Raw genomic sequence first — 20,539 nt, 5'->3', positions numbered from 1 at the left:
TTTGTTGCATGGAGGCTGTTTTGTAATTGATTTTTGGGGAGCCGAGATGTAAAACCCTTCAGAAGTACTGAACTATTATTCAATAAATCATGTAGGGGGTTTGCCATTCCCTGAAAAGCGAAGGGTTCTGTAAAAGTATTTTTAACCATTTGTGATAAAGTTCTGACAATCCTGTCAAAATGTGTTGTGTGCTGCAAGTATGAATTGTGAAGACCTAAATGTAGGATCTAGGTTGAAGAGAATTAGCTTTAGATTATAGTTCAAATCACTGGTTCACAGGGGAAAAGTTCACCTAAGAAGAACTTTGCCAAGCCTGTTTTGTAGAATTATACTGCGTTCAGGAAAACTCAAAAGGTCTTTCAGCTAAGACAAGTGCCTTTTCAGGAACAAGTGCTAGGATTTTAAAAGTCTGACTGTTTCTAAGTGTGGAGAGAGAAAATATTCAGGATTTTAAAACTTTATAAATGTAGTAGAGTGGTTGTTTTCAATATCTACCTTTGGTAAACAAAATCTCTTAAGCAGCTTCAGGTTTCTTCATTTCTTTCATATGTTTATTTAAATAGGTTTCGCTGTGTGTTGCATTGCCATTCAGTAATCTTTTAGTTTTAAATGTTCTTTCAAATTTGAAAACACACTGTTTCCACCAGTGGATGGGAGATTGATTATTTATAGATGTTTCAACCCTATGGAATATCAGTCAACTTTCTCACAGTAGAACAGTGCACAGTAAACAGTCATTCTTTTCACCAGATATATGTTGAGGCGAAGTTCACTGTGCAGAGTTTTTTCTAGCTTATTTAACTTTCATGAGACACTGAAACTATAAGATCTTCCAGTATTCTGTAAATATTTTATTACTAGCTAATTAAATTCTGTTGACAGTTGGTACCCACTTAAATTCTGTGAATGTATACAAAATGGTGACATTGTTAATAAAGCTCAGAAACAAAACTTGCTTTATCTACAGTTTCTTGAATAGCACTACATTGTGGGGGAGGGGAATATTAAACGTTAATGAAGAAACATAGAGTGCCTCATTGCTCAGGTAATGTTTTGGATAGTGGGTAGGAATAAATTCAGAGTTGTGTGATAAATTGAGGAAATACAAAGATTAAATTAATAAACCTCAATTTACATCCTGTTTTATTGTTCAGCTCACCCTTAGGAACTAGAAAAAAAAAAGAGGCTCCAGGATCCAGACGTCATTTAGCTGATCGTTGGTCTCCTTAACTGTTCTGGGAGGCACTCTTTTGTCTGCCCAGAACAGTTGGTAATTTAGGTTCATCAAAAGCATTGCGAACTAAGTACATTCATTTCCAAGGAACCTTAAAGAGGAAGAAAGAAACTTAGCTGTCTGTTGTCCAATAGTGTTTCCAAACTGGTTGTTTATAATGGAGGATCAAATTTCCATCCTTAATGCCTAGCCTTTTATAAGTCATCAGCTAACCAAACACAGCCCCCTAAACAGAGAAAAATGGTTTTATCTACTGGCTAGTCTTGTCTTACTGATTGTGCCAGAACTGTAAAAAAAAAGTTCAAAAACATTTATGTTTACTTGATGTAAAGTGCTGCTCTCCCTAAATTGTATAAAACTGTTTGCTGTTTACCTTGAGAAGAATTCCTACCCAAGCAAAACTGAGGACTTTTTTTTTCCTATCTTATTCCAGCATATGGTTGTTTTTTGAACTGATGATAGCTGCTGGGTTTTGACTCTACTGGGCTCTTGAGATTTGTGAAGCAACTTGTGAAGTAACAAAAAAACAATCTAGAGAACTGATACAGTTCCTCTTACCCGTTTATGATTTTTTTTTTTCTGTTTGGTTATTTCAACCTCAAGAAAAAAGGATGACATGTCAGTTCCCCAATAAATGGGGAAAATGGCTCTTATGGAGATGAAGATCAAAACATTTCAAGAATTTCACTTTATGGCCCTCATGAGCACAGTAAATGCTCAAATTCAGTGGAACGTTTGCGTAAGCTAAGGCCTGATGATATTTTTTTCTTGGTCTTCGCCCCAGTTATGATACTTTAAAACGCTCTACGTGTATAGTGCTTAGTTACAGTACTTAGCACATAGTAAGTGCTTAACAGATGCCACAATTCAGTGATATCAAATGGGGTTTTTTTTTTCCCCCAATAGATGTCTGTGGAATTATTTACTTCACTCTTTGGGTAAAACTCCATCTTTGGAACCTATTAAAAGCAAGATTTTCTTGAAGTAAAGACATTCTAGCTAAAGAAGATGGCCCTCTTCCAAGAGTCTGCATATGGATCAGAGCAAATGTCAGATTGGCTGGGTTGTGCATTTCACCATTGAAACATTTGGATAAAATTTCAAGCTCAGGCAGCTGATCTATTTGGAAATGAAGGAACTTATTCATATACCATCTCCCAGAGAAGATACTAGTGAGGAAGTGTGTTTTATTTTGGCAGTTCCTAATCAGAGAACATACTTTGTTTTGTAGTTTGGGGGGAAAAAGGAGCACAAAGCTGACAAAATGTGGCAGTTCTGATGATTCTTGTCTAACTGAATGGGTGTTTTTGTATTATGACAGACTTTAAGTAAAATTTGCTTTCAAAAACTTGAGCTAAATACTGCACTTGGGGTGCTAGGTTGAGACAAACATTTGCTTAGTCAGTTGTATTGATTGAGAGCCTACTGTGTGCAGAGCACTGTACTAAGCACTTGAAAGAGTACACTATAGCAATGTAACACATTCCCTGTCCACAACGAGCTGCTATGAATCACTTTTTACTTAAGATCTATCAGTATCAGGACACTAAGTGAAATCTCACAAATGGAAAGTGAGGGGTTAACTAATTTGGGTGGGAAGTAATTCACTGAAACGTGTTTTTTTTTTTTGTTTGCCATTTTAAAAATTCTGCTTGACTCCTTTCCAAAGTTTCTTAATGAGAAAGCCTTCTCTTTAGTCCTTTTCCAAATACCATGGAAGATTGCTCTTTTGAATGGGTACAGACTGAGAATTGAGAGTCATCAGGCCCAATTTATAAATGTCAGCCAATTGTATTTATTGAACGCTGACCGTGTGCAAAGCACTGTACTAAGTGCTTGAGAGAGTACAATATAGCAATTAACGATGACTTTTTGTCCTTAATTGTTCAAAGAAATGACCTAGTTATATCCAGTTGACTTAATTTTGAAAAAATCGTGTTGCAGATTTGCATGCGAGATCTAAGATGCCAACTTTCACTCCCCAGATTCTTCAAAAAGGGATTGATCAGTGGACTATTGTGAAATCATCGCTACCGGTGTTGGCTTTACCTCCCTTCGGGGTTTCCCCGGTATTTATCTGAACGATAATAGGGGTCTAGATATTTTTCCAAGTATAAAGAGAAATATGCAATAGGGCCTAGTGATTGGAGGGAATTGAGTATGACTTGTACTTTGCACTTTCAAAGTAGGTCTACAGCAACCAGAAAGGGTAGGAAACTGAGCTGGAGAGATTATCATCTCCAGAATAGGCTCTGGGTGGATCCAGTCTAGGTCGGTAACCAGTCCATTGCTTAGGGTTCAGGGCAGGTTGGGGAAAGACCGGATGGGCTAGGGACAGGATGGCCAACGGCCTATCCTGTTCTCCATCTCTGACAGCCCACCCAGGAAAACGGCAGCCCCCAGAAGCAGCTGTGATGCCATTGTGCACCTATGGTATTGCTCACTTGTGCCGAGCCCGTGCGCACTCACTGGGTCTGCCGATCTCAGCCACGATCGCATATGCGTAAAGCATCGCTTATGCCCAATTCACTCTCCTTTTCCCTTTCTGAAATGAGTTTGGGCAGGGTAGGCCTCACATTCAGGCTTTGCTTGGGTCTGGGCTGGATTCTCCTTCCAGAACACTAAAGAGAATCAGGCGGGATTGGAAATTTTCCTGATTCCTTGAGCCAGGTCCTTGGAACCAGGCCATTCTTCTTTTAAACTAGAGTCCTGCCCTATTACAGGAAGAGCATATGTAGACACCTAATGAATCCTGATTCCCTTCTTCCCCAAACTCATCACCCCCTTTGTAAGATAGGTGCCTAGGACTGGCTCTTTCATGCCAGATAGATAGATCCATCTAGCCCTCTACTGGCATGACAGAACTAATATATATACAGTGTCATTCCTGCCGTGCATTAAAGATTTTCCGAGTGGAAACCAAGAACCAGCCATTACGGTTTAGCAGTTAGGGAATTACTGCTACAGGGAGCTAAGTGGTACTCTAACAGCCTGAAAAAATTAAGACAGTGATTTGGGCGTGGGGAGAATAGCCATCTTCTCTGGCCCCCACCTAATACAAAAGGAGATGAGAGAAGCGAATTGTGAGCTTGCGATACTTTGGGCACATATGGTCAATTCAAATTGCTGGGAATTGCAGATTTGACAGGTACACGCTTTTGCTTAGGTGTGCAGTATAGGGTGTGGGCCACTGTCCGTCAGCATTTACTAGAGGCTGTGGACCCCACTGACCCAGGTCTAAGTGATTATAAGGATTATCAAATAGCATAAAATAGGCAATGTTTTTTTTTTTTAAAGAGCTTTAGGTCTAACACCATTATTTGAAAGATCAGAGAAATATAATGAAAGTAGGCCGTTGTTTTTTTTTTAGCTCACTGTGGCCAGGGAACGTGTCTACCAACTCTCTTGTTATATTGTATCTCCTAAGTGCCTTGCACAGTACTCTACACCCAGCACAGTAAGGGCTCAATAAATACGATTGATAGTTAAAAAAACATAGTTCAGAACTTAATTACAGGTTAGAGCTCATTTTTTTTTGAATATAGCATAAGTCATATTTTACAATTTTGTTAGTCCTCCTGGAAAATCACAGTTGTGTTTAGTAGTACAGTATTTTTGCGTTTCTCTAGCACCTTTCATCTGGGTACCTAAAAACGTGTAAAGATCTAAAATATGAATGCTAAAATGCTCATTTAAATTTTAATATCTTATTTCATTTGGATTTAGGTAGTAGATGCTTGCTGCTATTGTCGTGTATGAAATGCATTTATTTTCCCCACAATTGCAAAATTAGCCTTGACTTTTACTATGAAGTGAAACAGTTCCTGAGTCTTGCAGTCCACAGATTCATTACTTTCATGGTTCACTTCACAGAAATTGTTACAGATATTTCCTTACAATGTTCTATACACCTACAGTATTATCTATCTCAATGCTATGCAGGGAACAGGGCTTCCAGTTTCTGGCAAGAAAAAAATCAACAAATTCAGAAGGATAGGTGGTGGTGGTTGTCAAATCTGTGCAAGTATTTTTACATCCAAATTTAACTTGCTCTACCAATTGTTGGCATGCCATTTAGGTGCAGAAGGGTATCAATCTGAAAAGTTTCTGGTTTGATGGGGGAATTAAATGAATTACCACTGAAATAAGAAACCAGCAGGTGGGTTTCTGGTTTTGAACCAAAAACTGGAAGCTCAGTCTGTAAGTTCCCAGCAGTATGACTATGAAGTAGAAGTAGAATGAAGTAGAATGAAGTAATGAAGTAGATGTACTCAGTCATACGTGCTTTCTTTAGAGTTTCTACATGTCCTATGTGCTTTCTGCTAGCATTAAAGTTTTTATGTATTGCATATGCTTTCTTCTAGCTTTAGACGTATTTCTCGAGTTTATTAACCAAGATTCCATTTTTATTTTTTAGTTTGGAAATGAGGAGCAGCAGCTGGCGTGGGCAAAACGAGAAAGTGAGAAAGCAGAGCAGGAGAGGCTAGCTCGATTGAGAAGACAAGAACAGGAAGACCTTGAATTGGCAATTGCACTCAGTAAGGCTGATATGCCAAACTCTTAAATATAGGTCTTGGGTATCCATATGATCAAGGCTAAAACCCTAAAAAGAAAAAAGAAAAAAAATTTAAATATGATTACGAAATTCCTGTTTTATGTTGTGAAGTAATTCCAGCCACTTTTAAGTCACAGACCATTGAGATTGGCCGGGATACCAACTGGGCTCTGGGCTTATCGAGTACGTGATGCACAGGAAATGCACTGTAAAAACTGTACTATACCTTCTAGATTAAGGTTACTTGCTTGTAAGAAATTTAACATATGACCCTAAGGTACTGAGCAAAGTTTCTTTCTAATGTGGGCGATGTAACATATGCTGCAGTTTGTGAATCCAGCCTTTGTGTGAACTCCATTGTCATTTTTGAGGCTGAGCTATGAACAGTACTATTCTAGAAGATTTCTTCTTAAAACATAAAAAGTTTATAGAATGAGGAGATTAAACTAAAAAAGAATTGTTCTCATAAGGTTACAATCTCTTTACTCAGAGGATACAAATGGGTTGTAAAGCCTCCTGGGGTGAAGACAAGTTCTCTCTCTGATGTTTCTTTTCTATCATCGAGATTGGATTTGTTTGCCGTTATAGAAAACCCTGATTATGTATGCATTAGCTGTATAAAAAAAAGTTTGAATGGTTAATATAAAATATTTTGAATACAGAATATGAGAATTGTTTTTCGTATTTAAACATTGCTTTTATTTGCTTAAAAAGTTGATATTCGAGCCAGGTCGAGTAGAAACGAGTGACCCGGACGCAGTGACCGAACAGACGTGTAGTTGGAATCCCCGTTTAAATCGTGAGGTTTGAAAGATCTCAAGTCCTCGGAGGATGCCAGTTCCTTCAGGGTGCACTCCTGTAATTTCAGAAATTGGAAAGGAGTTTTTGATTGTAACTCTGTTCAGGGGCTGTATCGCGGCATCACTCTAGTGAGTAGAAATGCAATCTAGTTCGGTGTTCTACAGCTGATAGGCACTGTCGTACTGAGCCTATTGACTTCAAGCCAAGCTTGCACTAGCAAGTGAGGTCTTGTGAGAGAGCTGCGCCAGGGAACCTGTAGCCTCACCAGGGCCACCCGCAATATCATGTTCTTCAGAAAGCAAGGCAATTCTCCTAAGTGGGCAATTAGTGCACACACCAAATTCTCTAGAGAATTTGGTGGCATTGGCATGGCTTAAGTTAGCCTCTTACCTCATAAGTTTCTATGCATATGCTTTTCAGAGTATTCCCTCTCTGTGTTCCCCCAATTCCCCCAATTATTGTGTAGGTCAAACAAGTCTGTATTTGTAACTAGCATATATTTAGGCTGTTTTAATCTGCTTACACCGCTGTTTGTATAAAGCTGTCAACGTTTTATTGAAACGTTTCTGGCACAAAAGTACTTCAAAGATCCAACATTGTCCTGATAGGATGAGATAACCACGAGGTGTAGAGTCTTTTACCTTCTTCAGAACAAGGTAATGGGCAAATTGGGGAGGGAAGGAGGTGACGGGATGGTAGTATATGTGTTCTGTGCGTCCCTGCTTCAAAGATTAGACCCACAAGGGCATTATTCATTCAATTCATTCGATCGTATTTATCAAGCGCTTACCGTCTGCAAAGCACTGTATTAAGTGCTTGAATGATTCCTTTTCAGAATCTTCCTTTGTTGGAAAAGTTTAGGACTCTTGAAACACCATTTGCTTGTTTCTCTAAACATCAGGTTTGAAGAGAATTATTTGGTCTTTACACCACCTGGATCTGTGTCATCTTCCTGAACCTGTTTTCGCTTTCTGTGTATCCCAGAGTCATTTCTGTTTTTCCTCTAGCAATCAGTGGTGCCAGCTTAGACATTCAAACTGGTCTCTTAATTTCAGTCGCCTCCTTAGGGTAATTCCAGATTCATTGTTCTGAAAAAAAAATTCAGACCAAGGATTTCGGTTACACATTCTTATTGCGGAACAATAGCGTACTATTAGAAATGTGCCGTGAGTTTAGATTTACCGTCGATTTAAGCGCACATGAATTTTGAAGAGGACTCGCTAAGCGCTCCTTTTCAAGAGGCACTAGCCACTGTCCAATAGTAGAAGTGATATGAGTAATATGAGGAAGGGGAGAAGAGGTTCCTTGAGAGAAACAGTGGTTCTAGCATTTAACTCTGGTGACAATAGTAAGCTGCTAGGATAGTGAAGGAGGTAACCCCGTAGTGAATGCAGGAGTTTGGATGAGAAGACTCTTGAGGTCCCTCTGAATCCTGATCAAAGCTTCTGTAACAAAGTTTTTATCAGATTTATCAAACCGAATGGTCAGATTCAATTCCTCAAGCTTCAGGGGAGTCTCCTGAGCATCTTCCATGATGACAGAGAGTTCAGGCCGATTAGCCAGTCTCAATCATGAGTTCTTACCACAAAAATGGTACTTCTGTGCAGCGTGTTCAGGTCAGTGTGCATTTGACAGAGCAGGTCAGAAATGGCTTTAAACACTGGGCATAGGTTTTCTCTGTCTTGGGTCAAGCGATAGTATTTCTTGCCCTCTTCCAGTGTGCAGTGTACTAAGCTCCTGGGAGAGTACAGTAGAGATAGCAAACTCAGTCCCTGCCCAGAGGAGCTTACAGTCTAACGGTTCGCCATCTCATCGGAAAGAAGGCTTCGTTTGTTTTCAAATGGCCTCTTTCTCCTTGCATTGCAATTTTAGTTTTTGCAGTTTCAGGGTTTTGGAGTTTAACTTGTCAAATCATTTTTCCTATGTCCCCCAGTTTGCTTACGCCATACTTCCCGAAGAAGAAGTAGTGAAGGAGAGAATGCATGTTTGCAATCTTATAGGTTTTCTTTCCTTTGTTTTCCAGTCCCTTTGACTCATCACCTTTCCACCTGCCTTGTACAGCTGAAAACTCTCATGCTTTTTTCAGAGAAACATGTGAGCTGTTATGGTCTTCAGACTGGGATAAAATGGTCAAATAACCAGCCGATTGCTTGTGGCTTTGCGACTTCATGAGGTCTTCATCTCCTTTGACAATGAAAGGTTTTTACAGTCCCGCTATCTTTTTCCTCTACCCTCTAACAAGTTATTTCATCTGTACTCAGCCTTGTTGCTGCAAGATCAACCGATCTTCCTCCGGTCCACAATGCTCCCCTGTTGACCATCATTTAGAGGTACACTATCTCTGATTTATCTCTGCAGTCTTTCCAGATGAGAGCATATTTCTGCGATGCATCTGGCTTCTGGAACAAATGTCACAAGGTTGCATATCCTTGTATATTACCCAAAAAGAGGACGAATTGTCTGCAACTCCCCTTTGATAATTAAATAGCATCTTCAAAGACAGTTTTGAAAGGGCATTCTAGTCCTGGAACAGTTGTGGAAAACTATTTTTAAAATTATAGAGGAAGTGTGTGTGTGTGTGTGTGTGTGTGTGTGTGTGTGTGTGGAGGGGGAAGGGGGAACTAAGGACCTAGGTCTAAAATAAAGGAATAAATATTTCTGCCACCTTGTCTAATCCTGATTAGGGTTATCAGTTTAAGCCACATGAACTAACGCTGCCCAAAAGACGCAAATCCGTAAGAGGAGCTAAGTACTTTTTCAAACTTACGGAAGTCAGGAAAGGGGAAGGGTTTCATATAAGTGGGCTTTGGAAGTAGATCCCAACAACCCGCTTCAAAAGCTTGCCTCTTTGCCAAAGTGCGATAGCCAATTAGTAGTTGAGGGGTAAACTGATTGGCATAGAGCAGAGTTCCGGGGAGACGTGAGTTTAATGAACACACTCACAACCTCACAAAACATATTTTAGATTCATTCTTCCCAGGGAGATAGCTTCCGCGTGATTATTTTTTGTAGTTTTTAGCTTTTCTCTTTGCTCAAAACCAGCTTTCAAAAGTCTCCATTCTGAATATGAAAGGGTTGGCCATAATCAAGATTTTTACAATTCTTCTTCTGCAAACATTTCTTAAAAGAAATGAGAATCCACCCTTCATGAGGGCTTCACTAGATTACAAAAGAAGAAAGTAGAGCTATAGGCCCCATTTTTCCTGTTGGCCTCTGGTTTTGGGAATTACAAGTAAATAATAAAAAATAATTATTATGGTATCTAGTAAATGCTTACTCAGTGCCAAGCACTGTACAGAGCACTGGGGTAGATACAAGATAATCAGATCAGGCACGGTCCCTGTCCCATATGGGGGTCCACAGTCTGAGTGGGAGAGCAGGTTATTGAATCCCCATTTTACAGATGAGGAAACTGAGGTACAGAGAAGCAAAGCGACTTGCCCAAATCTCACAGCAGGCAAGTGGCGAAACAGGGATTTGAACCCAGGTCCGTGCTCGTTCCGCTAGGCCTAGCTGCTTCTCTTCCAAGGGGATAAATGAGGAAGCCCAGTGAACCCAGCTCTCTGCTCAAAAGCTGGATATGATGGCCTTGGATCTCTAACTCCATTCCTCTCCTGCACTTCCCCTTGTTTTCTTAACGATTCCTTTGGAGTTCATTGTTGAATCTATGCCAGTGCTATATGCTAAATACCCAAGAAACGGATCGGTCCATATCAGTCACTTCAAGGTGAAGATAGGGTACTATTTGGAGTCACTGTGTAGAAAAATATCTGAAAAACATGGATGATTACATACCATAACCCATAGTTTTCACCTGCTTTTGGTTAGCCACCTTCCTGTGTAGGTCATACTGTTGGCAAATATGAGTTTTCTGTTACTGTTTCAACAAAACGGTAATAACAGCTTCTGTGCCTTTCACCCAGAGCGATACCAAAGCCCTTCCCAAGCCGTCTGTACCATCTGATACTCGTTGACCGAGATGCAGGCCCTTCTGGGTAGAGTAGCAGCTTTTAGTAGCGACAGTAGTGCAGGACCCTGCAGAGCATTGTATTCAATTGAAACTGCATTCATTTCGATTCTGGGTGGGCCAGTCTTAGAGATTCTCCCTTACACATCCGGTCATATTAAAACATTGGCTCATCCACTTCTTAGGCTGTTCCCATGTAGTCTAAAATGAGGACCTACTCTGTGTGTATCGTGTGTGTGTGTGTGTGTGTGTGTGTGTGTAGAAAACGTCGTAATTTGCCTTCCCTCCCCTCCCCCCTTCATCCCCCACCAGAAAAGTCTGGCTCGGTTTCTCTTCTAATTGAAGTAAGTCATCAGCCCTTGTGCATTGTTTTATACGGTGTGATCTTGAACGCAGGAAATTCCGGGCTTTGTACGGTGTAGAGAACATTGTTCTGACAGAATATGAAATCTGGTTTAAACATATTAGAGATCACTGAGTCATCTCTTCTGTCTCTTAACAAAATGATCTTGATGAGCTTCTTCTGTTACCATCAGGGCTCATTATTTCCCAGACTTTCCCCAAACCCGGTGCTCTATTTTTCTGGCCCCAGTTGAGGGACCGTCGCCTCCCACTATCGAAGAAAATCATTTTCATTTTCCATTCCACTTCTGTTTAGTCCCTGGGAACTATATTGACGTCGGGATAGAACTTTTGTTTGTCAAAACAGATGAACCAGATTTTCAAGGGAGTTTTCTTTTTGCACATCTAACAGCTTATGACTGTTTGAGGCTTTAGTTTCCTGCACCCTCCTCAGAGGTAAATGCAGGCTCCTCATTTTGGCCAGGGGCAGAGTGGTGGTGCCTTACTTGAACGTACACCCCAGTAAAGGCCTATCTTCAAGGTGATTTCTAGTTGTCAAGAATTCAAGTGCGGCATCTGGTACAGGAAGTATTCCATTCACCTCTCTTTAGGTCTTCACCTCCTTACATTAAAAGCAATAGGTTTTTGGGGTTGGTTTTGGGGTTTTTTTGAGGCACAAATGCAGTTGCATTTTTGGAAACAGGAAACACGGTCACCAGTATATCCTTGAACCTGGTTCTTTTAGGTAGAGGTGGGGAATGGGGATGTTTCCAATATTCATTATTTTAATAATTTGGAAGGGTTAGCAAATGTCCCCTTCAATGCATTTTGCATCATTTGAATTTCACAAATAAGTCTGACTTGTTATAAATGCCTCAACCATCAAAATGAGATGTCTCCCCTCAAGTGAAATCATACTAAAAGGAAAACTCATTTGAAATTCAGTTCATTCTGCTGTTAACTGAATGAGAATGCTAAGTTCGTTAGTATTCCTGATGATATGATTCTGTTTAACCTGATGTAAGTTGCAGGTTGAGAAGGTGAAGACATTAAACAGAAATGCCATTGTTTTCCTGAAATTCACTAATGTATCCAAATATGTACATAATTGTAGCTATATTTATCCTTTAAATATGGTCTAACTCCAAATGGGAAGAAGTATTTGAATTTTAACCCACTCTATGTGCTTATTGTTTAATATAAGAGAAATGTTATTGTTTACTATAATAAATGAAAAGTTACTTTTTTTTGATCAATGTGATTCTGTATAGTTTGTTCTTGTGTTGTCACTCTCATTATGGTTCTTAAAATAAACTTAGATTCTCAGATGCTTTTGGAAATATCAGTTGGCCAGTATTGTTCCTTTGGTCTGATATTTCAGGCCATCACAAGGCTGCAGGATCCTTTAAAGCACTAGATGGAGAAAATAACCTAAACTGGTCACCCAGGAAAATGAACGTGGTGTTCTTTCTCAAGAACCTGATTTTTATATTTTCCTATTTTCTCCTCAGTACCACTTTGGCACCCTCATCGTCCCTCCCTTGCTGTTGTTTTGGGGACAAAATAACTCCTCCCCCCCACCCCTCATACACACACTCACAATCCAAAGAACGAGTGCCCCAGTTTAAGAAATGCTAAGCGGAGCAGGAGAATGAGAGAACAGTGCAATTTGCCCTATGGGAACAGGTCACACCCTTAGCAGAACTGTGGTAAACTCTTGAAATGAAAAATGTGTCAGCCCTGTTTCTGACTCAGATCTATTACAACAAATGCGCATTGAATCTGACTGTTCATTACGTGTCTTATCAAGCAAGGGAGGCATCAATATTGATGAGGTTTCAAGTTTAGCTGAAACTTGGAATATGTAGAATTTCACCTGAAGGAGCAGAGTCTCTTTCCCTGGGATTCTCCCCTAGAGCCTTTTCTTGAGGTGTTTTAGAAGGTCTCTGTCTTTGCTCTCTCTTTGAATGTGTTCAGTAGGCTGCTTAATAAAATGGCTGGGTTTTTGGACTTGAGTCCCTTCGCTTGCTGATGTCACCGAAGCCCATGTAATAGTGATAGTAATAATAAGAATGGTAGTAGAAATAATTATAATAATTATAATTAATAATAATTATACCTGGCCCTACCTCACAGTGGTGTTGTGAGGGCTAGATTGAGGGGGCCTTCTCCAACTAAGCCCTCGTTTCCCTTACTCCCCCCTCCTTTGGTGTCCTTGCACTTGGATTATATCCTTTAAGTCCTTTGAGTCATGCCCTCCTCAGACCCACAGCACTTATGTACGTATTTATTTTAGTGTCCGCCTCCCCCTCTAGATTGTAAACTCCTTGTGGGCAGGGAACGTGTCTACCGACTCCGTTATACTGTACGCTCCCAATACCATAATTATTGTTATTGCTTAGGACAGTATTCTGCACCCAGGAAGTGTCTAAGAAGTATGACTGATCTGTAGACTAGTACTAATAATCATAATAATATTGGTATTTGTTAAGCGCTTACTAGGTGCCAAGCCCTGTTCTAAGCGCTGGGGTAGATAGAAGGTTGTCCCTCGTAGGGCTCACAGTCCTTCTTCCCCATTTTACAGATGAGGGAACTGAGGCACAGAGAAGTGCAGTGACTTGCCCAAGGTCACACAGCTGAAAGGGGCGGAGCCGGGATTAGAACCCAGGACCTCTGACTCCCAAGCCCGGGCTCTTTCCACTGAGCCACGCTGCTTCTCAATTAGGAATTGAGGTATTGGGAAAGTAGGAGGAAGCACTGCCTAGCGGAAAGGACCACGGGCCTGGGTTCCAATCCCAGCTCCGCTCCTTGCCCGCTGCGTGACCTTGGGCAAAAGGCTTCACTTTTCTGTGCTTCGGTTCCCTCAACTCTAAAATGGGGATGAAATCCTACTCCCTGTTACTTAGATGGTGGGACAGGGACTACGTCTGACCCAATTAACTTGTGTGTGTGTGTGTGTATTTATCAGTGCTTAGAACAGTGCTCGACACCTAATAAGTGATTAACAAATACCAGAATGATGATGATGATGATTGTTAACAGTAGCAGAAATAATAGTAATAGTAGAAGTAGTAATCATGGTAGCAGGAATAATCATAGCAATAGTAGTAATCGTAATAATCGTAATAATAGTAGTTATTGAGCACCCGTTGGATGTGAAGCACTAAACTAAGAACTCGGAAAGTACAAAACAAGCGGGGGACGCAATCCCTGCCCACGAGGCACTTACCCTCTAATGAGAGAGTACAAGTGATCTCTTCAGGTGCTGCTTTGTGCTTTCCCTACTTCCTGGCCAACTAAAGTTGGCAAAGTTTAAAGCAAAGTTGCTTAGAATTAAGAAAAGGCAGACCCGATGCCTCTAAAGTGAGGAGCATCAGCTAGAGACTGTGACGAGGGGAATTTGAAAATGTTCAGGCAGTTGAGAGAATCTCTCTGCCTGTGTGATCAACACCAATATAAGGGCAACGCCCCTGCATGCTCGATAGTGAAGTATCGGCCTCTGCCTGCAGCTGGGACCGTGCCATTACTTCTGCTTTTAAGTAGCTGCTCTTTGCTGCCTTCTTGAGTGTCCTTCCTCCTCTTCCTCCCCCACCCCTTCACTCGCCTGTAGTTCCCTGCTTTTACTCTGGTGGCAAGAGCACCCTGAAGATGGCAGAGCACGTCTTAAGCTGCAGCCTGGAAGTGCTCCCTCTGGAAGGCCTGAAAGTCCATTTCCTCTGATTTCTCCCCTCCCTCCCCCTTCCTCCCCCCCACCCACACCCACACATAACTCTGCAGACTTCTTAAATTGCCAATGCCCGTCGAGGGGTCCTTGATCCTCGTCAGCTCTTAGCTTCCCAGCCCGTACCTGGGGCTAGCAGCACGTTTCGCTGTCTCTGGTTATCATTAGCATCATTCCAGGAATCCTGGACCCAAACAGGAAGCATCAGCTTAATGTGCGTAAATGCCCAAGTTTATTAGGCAGGCAAACCTCTGCCGTTAATCCAGGGGGTGTGATTTCAAACCCATCCCAGCTCTGCCACTTGCCTGCTGTGTGGCCTGGGACAAGTCACTAAACTTTTCCATGCCTCAGTTTCCTCATCTGTTAAATGGGGATTAGATCTTCCCCCCCGCCCCACACTTAGACTGTGAACCTGATTGTCTTGTATCTACCCTAGCAGTTAGTATGGTGCTTGGCACATAGTAAGTGCTTACTAAATACTACTACTATTATTATTATTATTACTATTATTATGCTCTTGGCGGTGTACCTTACGAGTTCTCTGCTGCTCTCCTCAAATCTGTAGCCATTCCCCATCCTGCCTCCAGTTAATTTTCCAATAACAAGGCCATTGAGAGAGACTCTGATGTGGAGTCAACTCATCCTACTCTCTGAAAGGACGAGCTGAGCGCTTAGTACGGTGCCCTGCACGGAATAGGTGCTCAATAGATAAGATCGACCGATAGATCGAAAGGCGTTTCCACGGCCCGTGTCAGAACTGAAGTGGTTGGGGATGTTTTTTTAGACTCCATCGGGTATTGAGAGAGTCCCAGAACCAGAAAAGACCACAGAATTTTTGAACCAAAAACACCGTGTTCTTGAAGTTGAGAAATCATGGTTCCTCTGAAACAGATCTTTGAAAAGTGAGCTCAATGGCCCCTGTAAGATAAATAAATGAGGTTGGGAGAATCTTAGTCTGAATACTACAGATGTTTTCTGATGATATGATTATTCAAGCTCTGCAGGAACTCTCTGGGGAATAAGAATACGCCTGGAAGACGGCGGAGAGACTACTACTTCAAGGAATACGCCGCAGCACAAATCAGCAAGAAGAGAAATAGGCTCTCTAAATAGTTTTTGCCCGATAGAAAGTAAAGGCTTCAGCATTTAGGTAAGAAATTGTTTCCAGACACTGCTATTTGGCTAGAGTACCTTTCTGTAGGATTTGTTTCTCTTCGAGGATAGCATATCTAGAACCCTACTAAATGAGCAAAGGGGCAGTTAGCCGTACCCAAGTCCCGTCGATAAACTGCGCCGTTGATTTTTGTTCTAAACCAAAACTACTCAGACTTTCGTCCTTCCAAGGAGGAGCCTGTTAGCGAGAACTAGAGCACCCCTAAAATAACCCCATGTAAATGGTCTCTCCAGCTAGGATTGCCTCTTGATACCTGGGTCAGAGGTGAGGGTTGGCATCTTTCGCTCAGTTTAAAAACTCGGGTCCTGGAACTAAAGTCAGCGAGATGAGTGTATTGTCCTAGGTCACTACATTCGAGACTATCACTTCGCATCTGACAGTTGACTTCAGTTCGTAGCCTGGGCCCGATTGTTCAGTGGTATTTATTGAGTGCGTACTGTGTGCAGAGCGCTGTACTAAGCGCTTGGGAGAGGATGGTGTAGCAGGATTTCCAAGAAGCATCCTCTGAGGATGTGCGCAACCAGACTTTTTTTCATCCCCTCCGAAGCAAGATTGACTAGTTTTGACGTAAGAGAAGTATACTTGGGTCTGAGAGGAAAAAACCAACCACCCAAATTGAAAATTCTCCTGCCTCTCGACCGAGGACAGAAGCCCCTCAGCAGCGGGGCTGAGCAGGCGATATAGGTGTGAGCTGAACTGTAGACCGCAAGCACCGTCCAGGCCTGAGTGTGATGCAGAAGCTTTCAGGAAAGTGGTGCATCTGCAAATAGAAATGGGACATTCGAGCTGCTGAGAAACCAAGATTTCCGGGCGGCTCTGCACGTGTGGTATTAAGGCTCATGGTCGGTACTTATTTCTTAAGGAAAAAGGATTTAAAAATCAACTAAGAAAAGGCTGGTCCTTCAGGCCAGGATCCCTGTAAGCGCTCATGTAATCGTCCCCATCCTATTTGGGGGGTGTCAGGGGAATCAGGGCTCAAGGCCCTCGTGCACACCCACCTTTTAGGAGGGAAGAATGCTTGGGGAGGCTAGCCCATGTGAACCAAATCGGAGGGAATGGAAAGATTGGCAAATTAGGTGAAGTGAGGAGATATTGCCCCCCATAAGGATGTGTTTCGGTCTCCAACGACGTCAGTAATCAGGCAGTCGAAGGGACTAGAGAGATAACAGAAACGATCCACTGGAGCGCCCCCTAGAGGAGAGCAGAAATTCCCAAGTCTTAGCTAGACCGAGTGGCCAAACTCTTCGTGACAACCACCATCCTGGACAACTTGGGGGAGGTAACTATTCAGAAGAGGCAGCGCATCTATCGGTGGGGCATAGAGAAGCAGCGTGGCTCAGTGGCAAGAGCCCGAGCTGGGGAGTCAGAGGTCATGGGTTCGAATCCTGGCCCTGCCGCCTGCCAGCTGGGTGACTTTGGGCAAGGCACTTTACTTCTCTGGGCCTCAGTGACCTCATCTGGAAAATGGGGATGAAGACTGGGAGCCCCACAGGGGACAACCTGATCACCTTGTGCCCCCCAGTGCTTAGAACAGTGCTTGGCACATAGTAAGCGCTTAACAAATACCAACATTACTGGGAGGGTAGCTGGAGAATCGACCTGTCAGCAATCTTCCGAAAGGACAGCGGCAGTTCTACATCCTAAGTATTTCACTTGGCTCAGCCCAAAACACATGATCTTCCCGGTTCATTTCCAAGTTCCCGTCCCTTAGCTGGCTAGGGGGGAGCAGCTTCCTGCACATCACCCATAGCCCTCGAGTCTTTCATTGCAGACTGCCCTGAATTTGCATCGTCTAACCAGCTCTCTAGTAAAATAAGTTGCTGGAAAACCGGGTTTCTCAAACGTTAAAAAAAAAACACCATTTAAAACATTAAAAGTATAAAAATGAAAGCCGCCTAAATAACGTACCAAGTCCCCAAAATGTGTGTTGAAGGAGAAGACAATTTGTAGTCTAACAGAGCTTCAAAGTGAATTACCTTTCCCCTAGTTCCAGGGGAAATGACCCATTTTGAGGCCTTTTGGCTTTAGCTGCATTTGGGTGTTTAGAGAAGTGGAGAAAAATGTTTAAAAAAACCCGTGCCTATGATTTGCTGGTGGTATCATTCCACTGGGTCCTCGTCTAGAGAGGTTCAGTCCTGATCCGTTACATATCTGTAATAGGTTAAAACCCGGGAAGAGACCAAAGCCCTGAAACTGCCCATAGAGCAGTGTTTTTATGACTTAGCGAAGGCTTGTGTATCACCTTAGACGACATAAAGATATTTCATCTTCGTGTTCTTCGCCTTTGATATTAAGAAAACGAGAAGATGGTGGCTAGCTCATCCGAGTCGATGATCTCAACAGACGATAGATCTCACCCAGTGATTTTTCTAGTCGGTTCTCAACCGAGATACCTGGGAGGCGAGGAAACATGGGAAGGCTCCATGAATGGTGTGAATCCCCTGGATTCTAAAAAGAAGTGTTGCTAGCGAGCCGGTTGCCCCTAAAGATGCTGCTGTATTGATAGTGGTATCTGTTAAGCGCTTTCACTGCGCCATGCACTGTGCTGAGCGCTGGGGCAGATACGAGATCATCAGGTCCCACATGGGGCTCACAGTCTAAGTAAGTAGAAAAGAGAATGGGAATTGAATCCCCATTTTGCAGATGAGGGATCTGAGGCACAGAGAAGTGAAGTGACTTGCCCAAGATCACACAGTGGGTAAGTGTAGAAGCAGAAATCACGGGTAAACAGTGGGCATGTAACGTTGTGCAGACAGAAGATGCTAAGCAGGGGGGCTTTTAAGCTGCGTCCGGTCTAATCGTCGTATTCCCGCCTTAACTCTACACTCCCTCTCCTCTAGACTGCAAGCTCACTGTGGGCAGGGAACGCGTCTGCCAACTGTTACAGCGTGCTCTCCCAAGCGCTTAGTACAGTACTCTGCACACAGTAAGCACTCAGTAAATCCGATTGACTGCAGCTCTACCTGAAACTTTAGCTGGACACAACTCCCCTTCGGGTTCTACAATAATAATGATTATGTTGCTTATTAAGTGCTTTACTATGTGCTTGGCACCATACTAAGCGCCGGGGTGGGGGGATACGAGCAAATCGGGTTGGACACAGTCCCTGTCCCACAGGAGGCTCACAGTCTCAACCCCCATCGTAGAGTTGAGGGAACTGAAGTGACTTGCCCAAGGTCACACAGCAGGCAAGTGGCAGAGCCGGGATTAGAACCCAGGAACTTCCGGGTCCCGGGCTCTATCCACTATGCCATGCTGCTTCTATACTGAGTCGGCACCCGCAGCTTGCTCAAGAATCTCACTGGTCATCCTGCAACTCTGCTGCGGGGCTATCACCCGCTTGTAATATCCTTTGTCTGAATGGCCCTTTTCAGTAGTTGCAATATCCCTAGGTCTCAGCTGCCCTCATTTCAGCTTTGGCCTGTTAATTGTACTAGTCGGATTTACTGGACCCTTATTGTATGCAGAACACTGTACTGGACACTTTAGCTTAGTAATTAGCTCTGAAATACTTGGAGAAAAAAGGTGCCGTGGAAATGGGATGAAGATGATGCAGATTATCCACAGGTTCACACGGTGCTCTTCTTGGCAGGGTGCAATAACTTTTTTTTTTTAATGAATGTCAGGCAAAGGGAACTTTTATTTTCTGCTAAAAAAAAAAATGCCAATATTTTACAGGGTGGTGACATTTGACGGCGAAAAGATGCACGAGATCGTCGACGAACTGAATTCGATAGAGGTCGTGGCCTGATCTAGCATGAAAACGGTTTCTCTCAAGTTAAAGAACCTTCTTTCAAAAAGAGAAAAAGAAGAAAGAAAAAAACCCTTCTAATGTCAACAGGTGTTCCATTTCAGGGCTGTGAGTAAATTGAGGATAATTGCAACTAAAGATCTTGCTCGGCCTTTGTTATGCCTGATCCTCCTAGATTGTGTTCTTTTGTCTCCTGATGAAAAATACATGAGCGGTGGATGTTATGCAACACTTTCTACCCCATTAAATTGGAGACGCTCAAGAAAACAGAAACTCAACATTAGTTTCATTCCCATCTCACATTTTAGTTTAATCAAACTCAGATGTAGGAAGACAACAAAAAGCCAGAGAACCTGGCAGGTGCTTTGAAATAAGCAAGGAAAATGTCCTTAGGCTCAGAGGCCGAGTTGCCTTTCATTGAATGTGACCTCAACTTACTCTTGTGGAAAAACAAAGCACAAACAAAACACTGCATTTAAAGAGACATACTTCTCAAAGAACTTTTAAATTAAGGCTCTGTTTTTAGGCACTTGCTTTGCTTGAATACCCCCGTGATAACACAGAGCAGCTTCATCAAATGAGCCAGGACCAAGGAAAATAAAGCAGAGCACATTTCATCCTGCTTAAGCCCTGTGGGAGACAGGGACCGTGTCCAACCTGATTAACTTGTCTCTACCCCAGTGCTTAGAACAGTGTTTGACACATAGTAATTGCCTAACAGTAATAACAATAATGATAAGAGATATTAAGGTGGAGAGGAAGGAATTTAATACTCCGGTGTTGTGGAAAGGTTTTTTTTACAAGAAGATGTGACAAAAATGTTCAGGGAGGATTTTTTTTTTTAAATCTTCAAAAGAACAAGAGGAAGTTGGCAAAGTGTTGATCCAGAAAGATGAATCAAATTTTGATTTCTAAATTCTGCTTTCTGAAGATTACCAAACACTCAGCTGCTTTTACATATAAATGCTTGTTACAGGTTTTATCTAGGGGAAGG

The 20,539-nt window shown here is 42.3% G+C and overlaps 1 protein-coding gene across 7 annotated transcripts in view; it reads left to right on the top strand.

The window, feature by feature from the left end:
- EPS15L1 (epidermal growth factor receptor pathway substrate 15 like 1) overlaps positions 1–19,704 on the top strand; it is a 138,283-nt gene extending 118,579 nt beyond the window's left edge. For 5 of the 7 annotated variants that reach the window (XM_029051714.2, XM_029051715.2, XM_029051713.2 and 2 more), the window contains 3 exons: positions 5,652–5,772; positions 15,617–15,770; positions 19,473–19,704. In XM_029051714.2, coding sequence (XP_028907547.1) covers positions 5,652–5,772; positions 15,617–15,642 — 147 coding nt within the window. In that variant the 3' untranslated portion in view covers positions 15,643–15,770; positions 19,473–19,704. Of the gene's footprint in view, positions 1–5,651; positions 6,451–15,616; positions 15,771–19,472 lie in introns of those variants that run through there. The other 2 variants (XM_029051716.2, XM_039910248.1) reach the window with 2 other exon arrangements.
- The last annotated feature ends 835 nt before the right edge of the window (positions 19,705–20,539 follow it).

This window comes from Ornithorhynchus anatinus, chromosome X1 (genome assembly GCF_004115215.2).
Source record: "Ornithorhynchus anatinus isolate Pmale09 chromosome X1, mOrnAna1.pri.v4, whole genome shotgun sequence".
NCBI classification, from domain to species: Eukaryota; Metazoa; Chordata; class Mammalia; order Monotremata; family Ornithorhynchidae; genus Ornithorhynchus; species Ornithorhynchus anatinus.
Note: the sequence above shows the minus strand (reverse complement) of the source record. Positions and strands in the feature narration are given on the sequence as shown.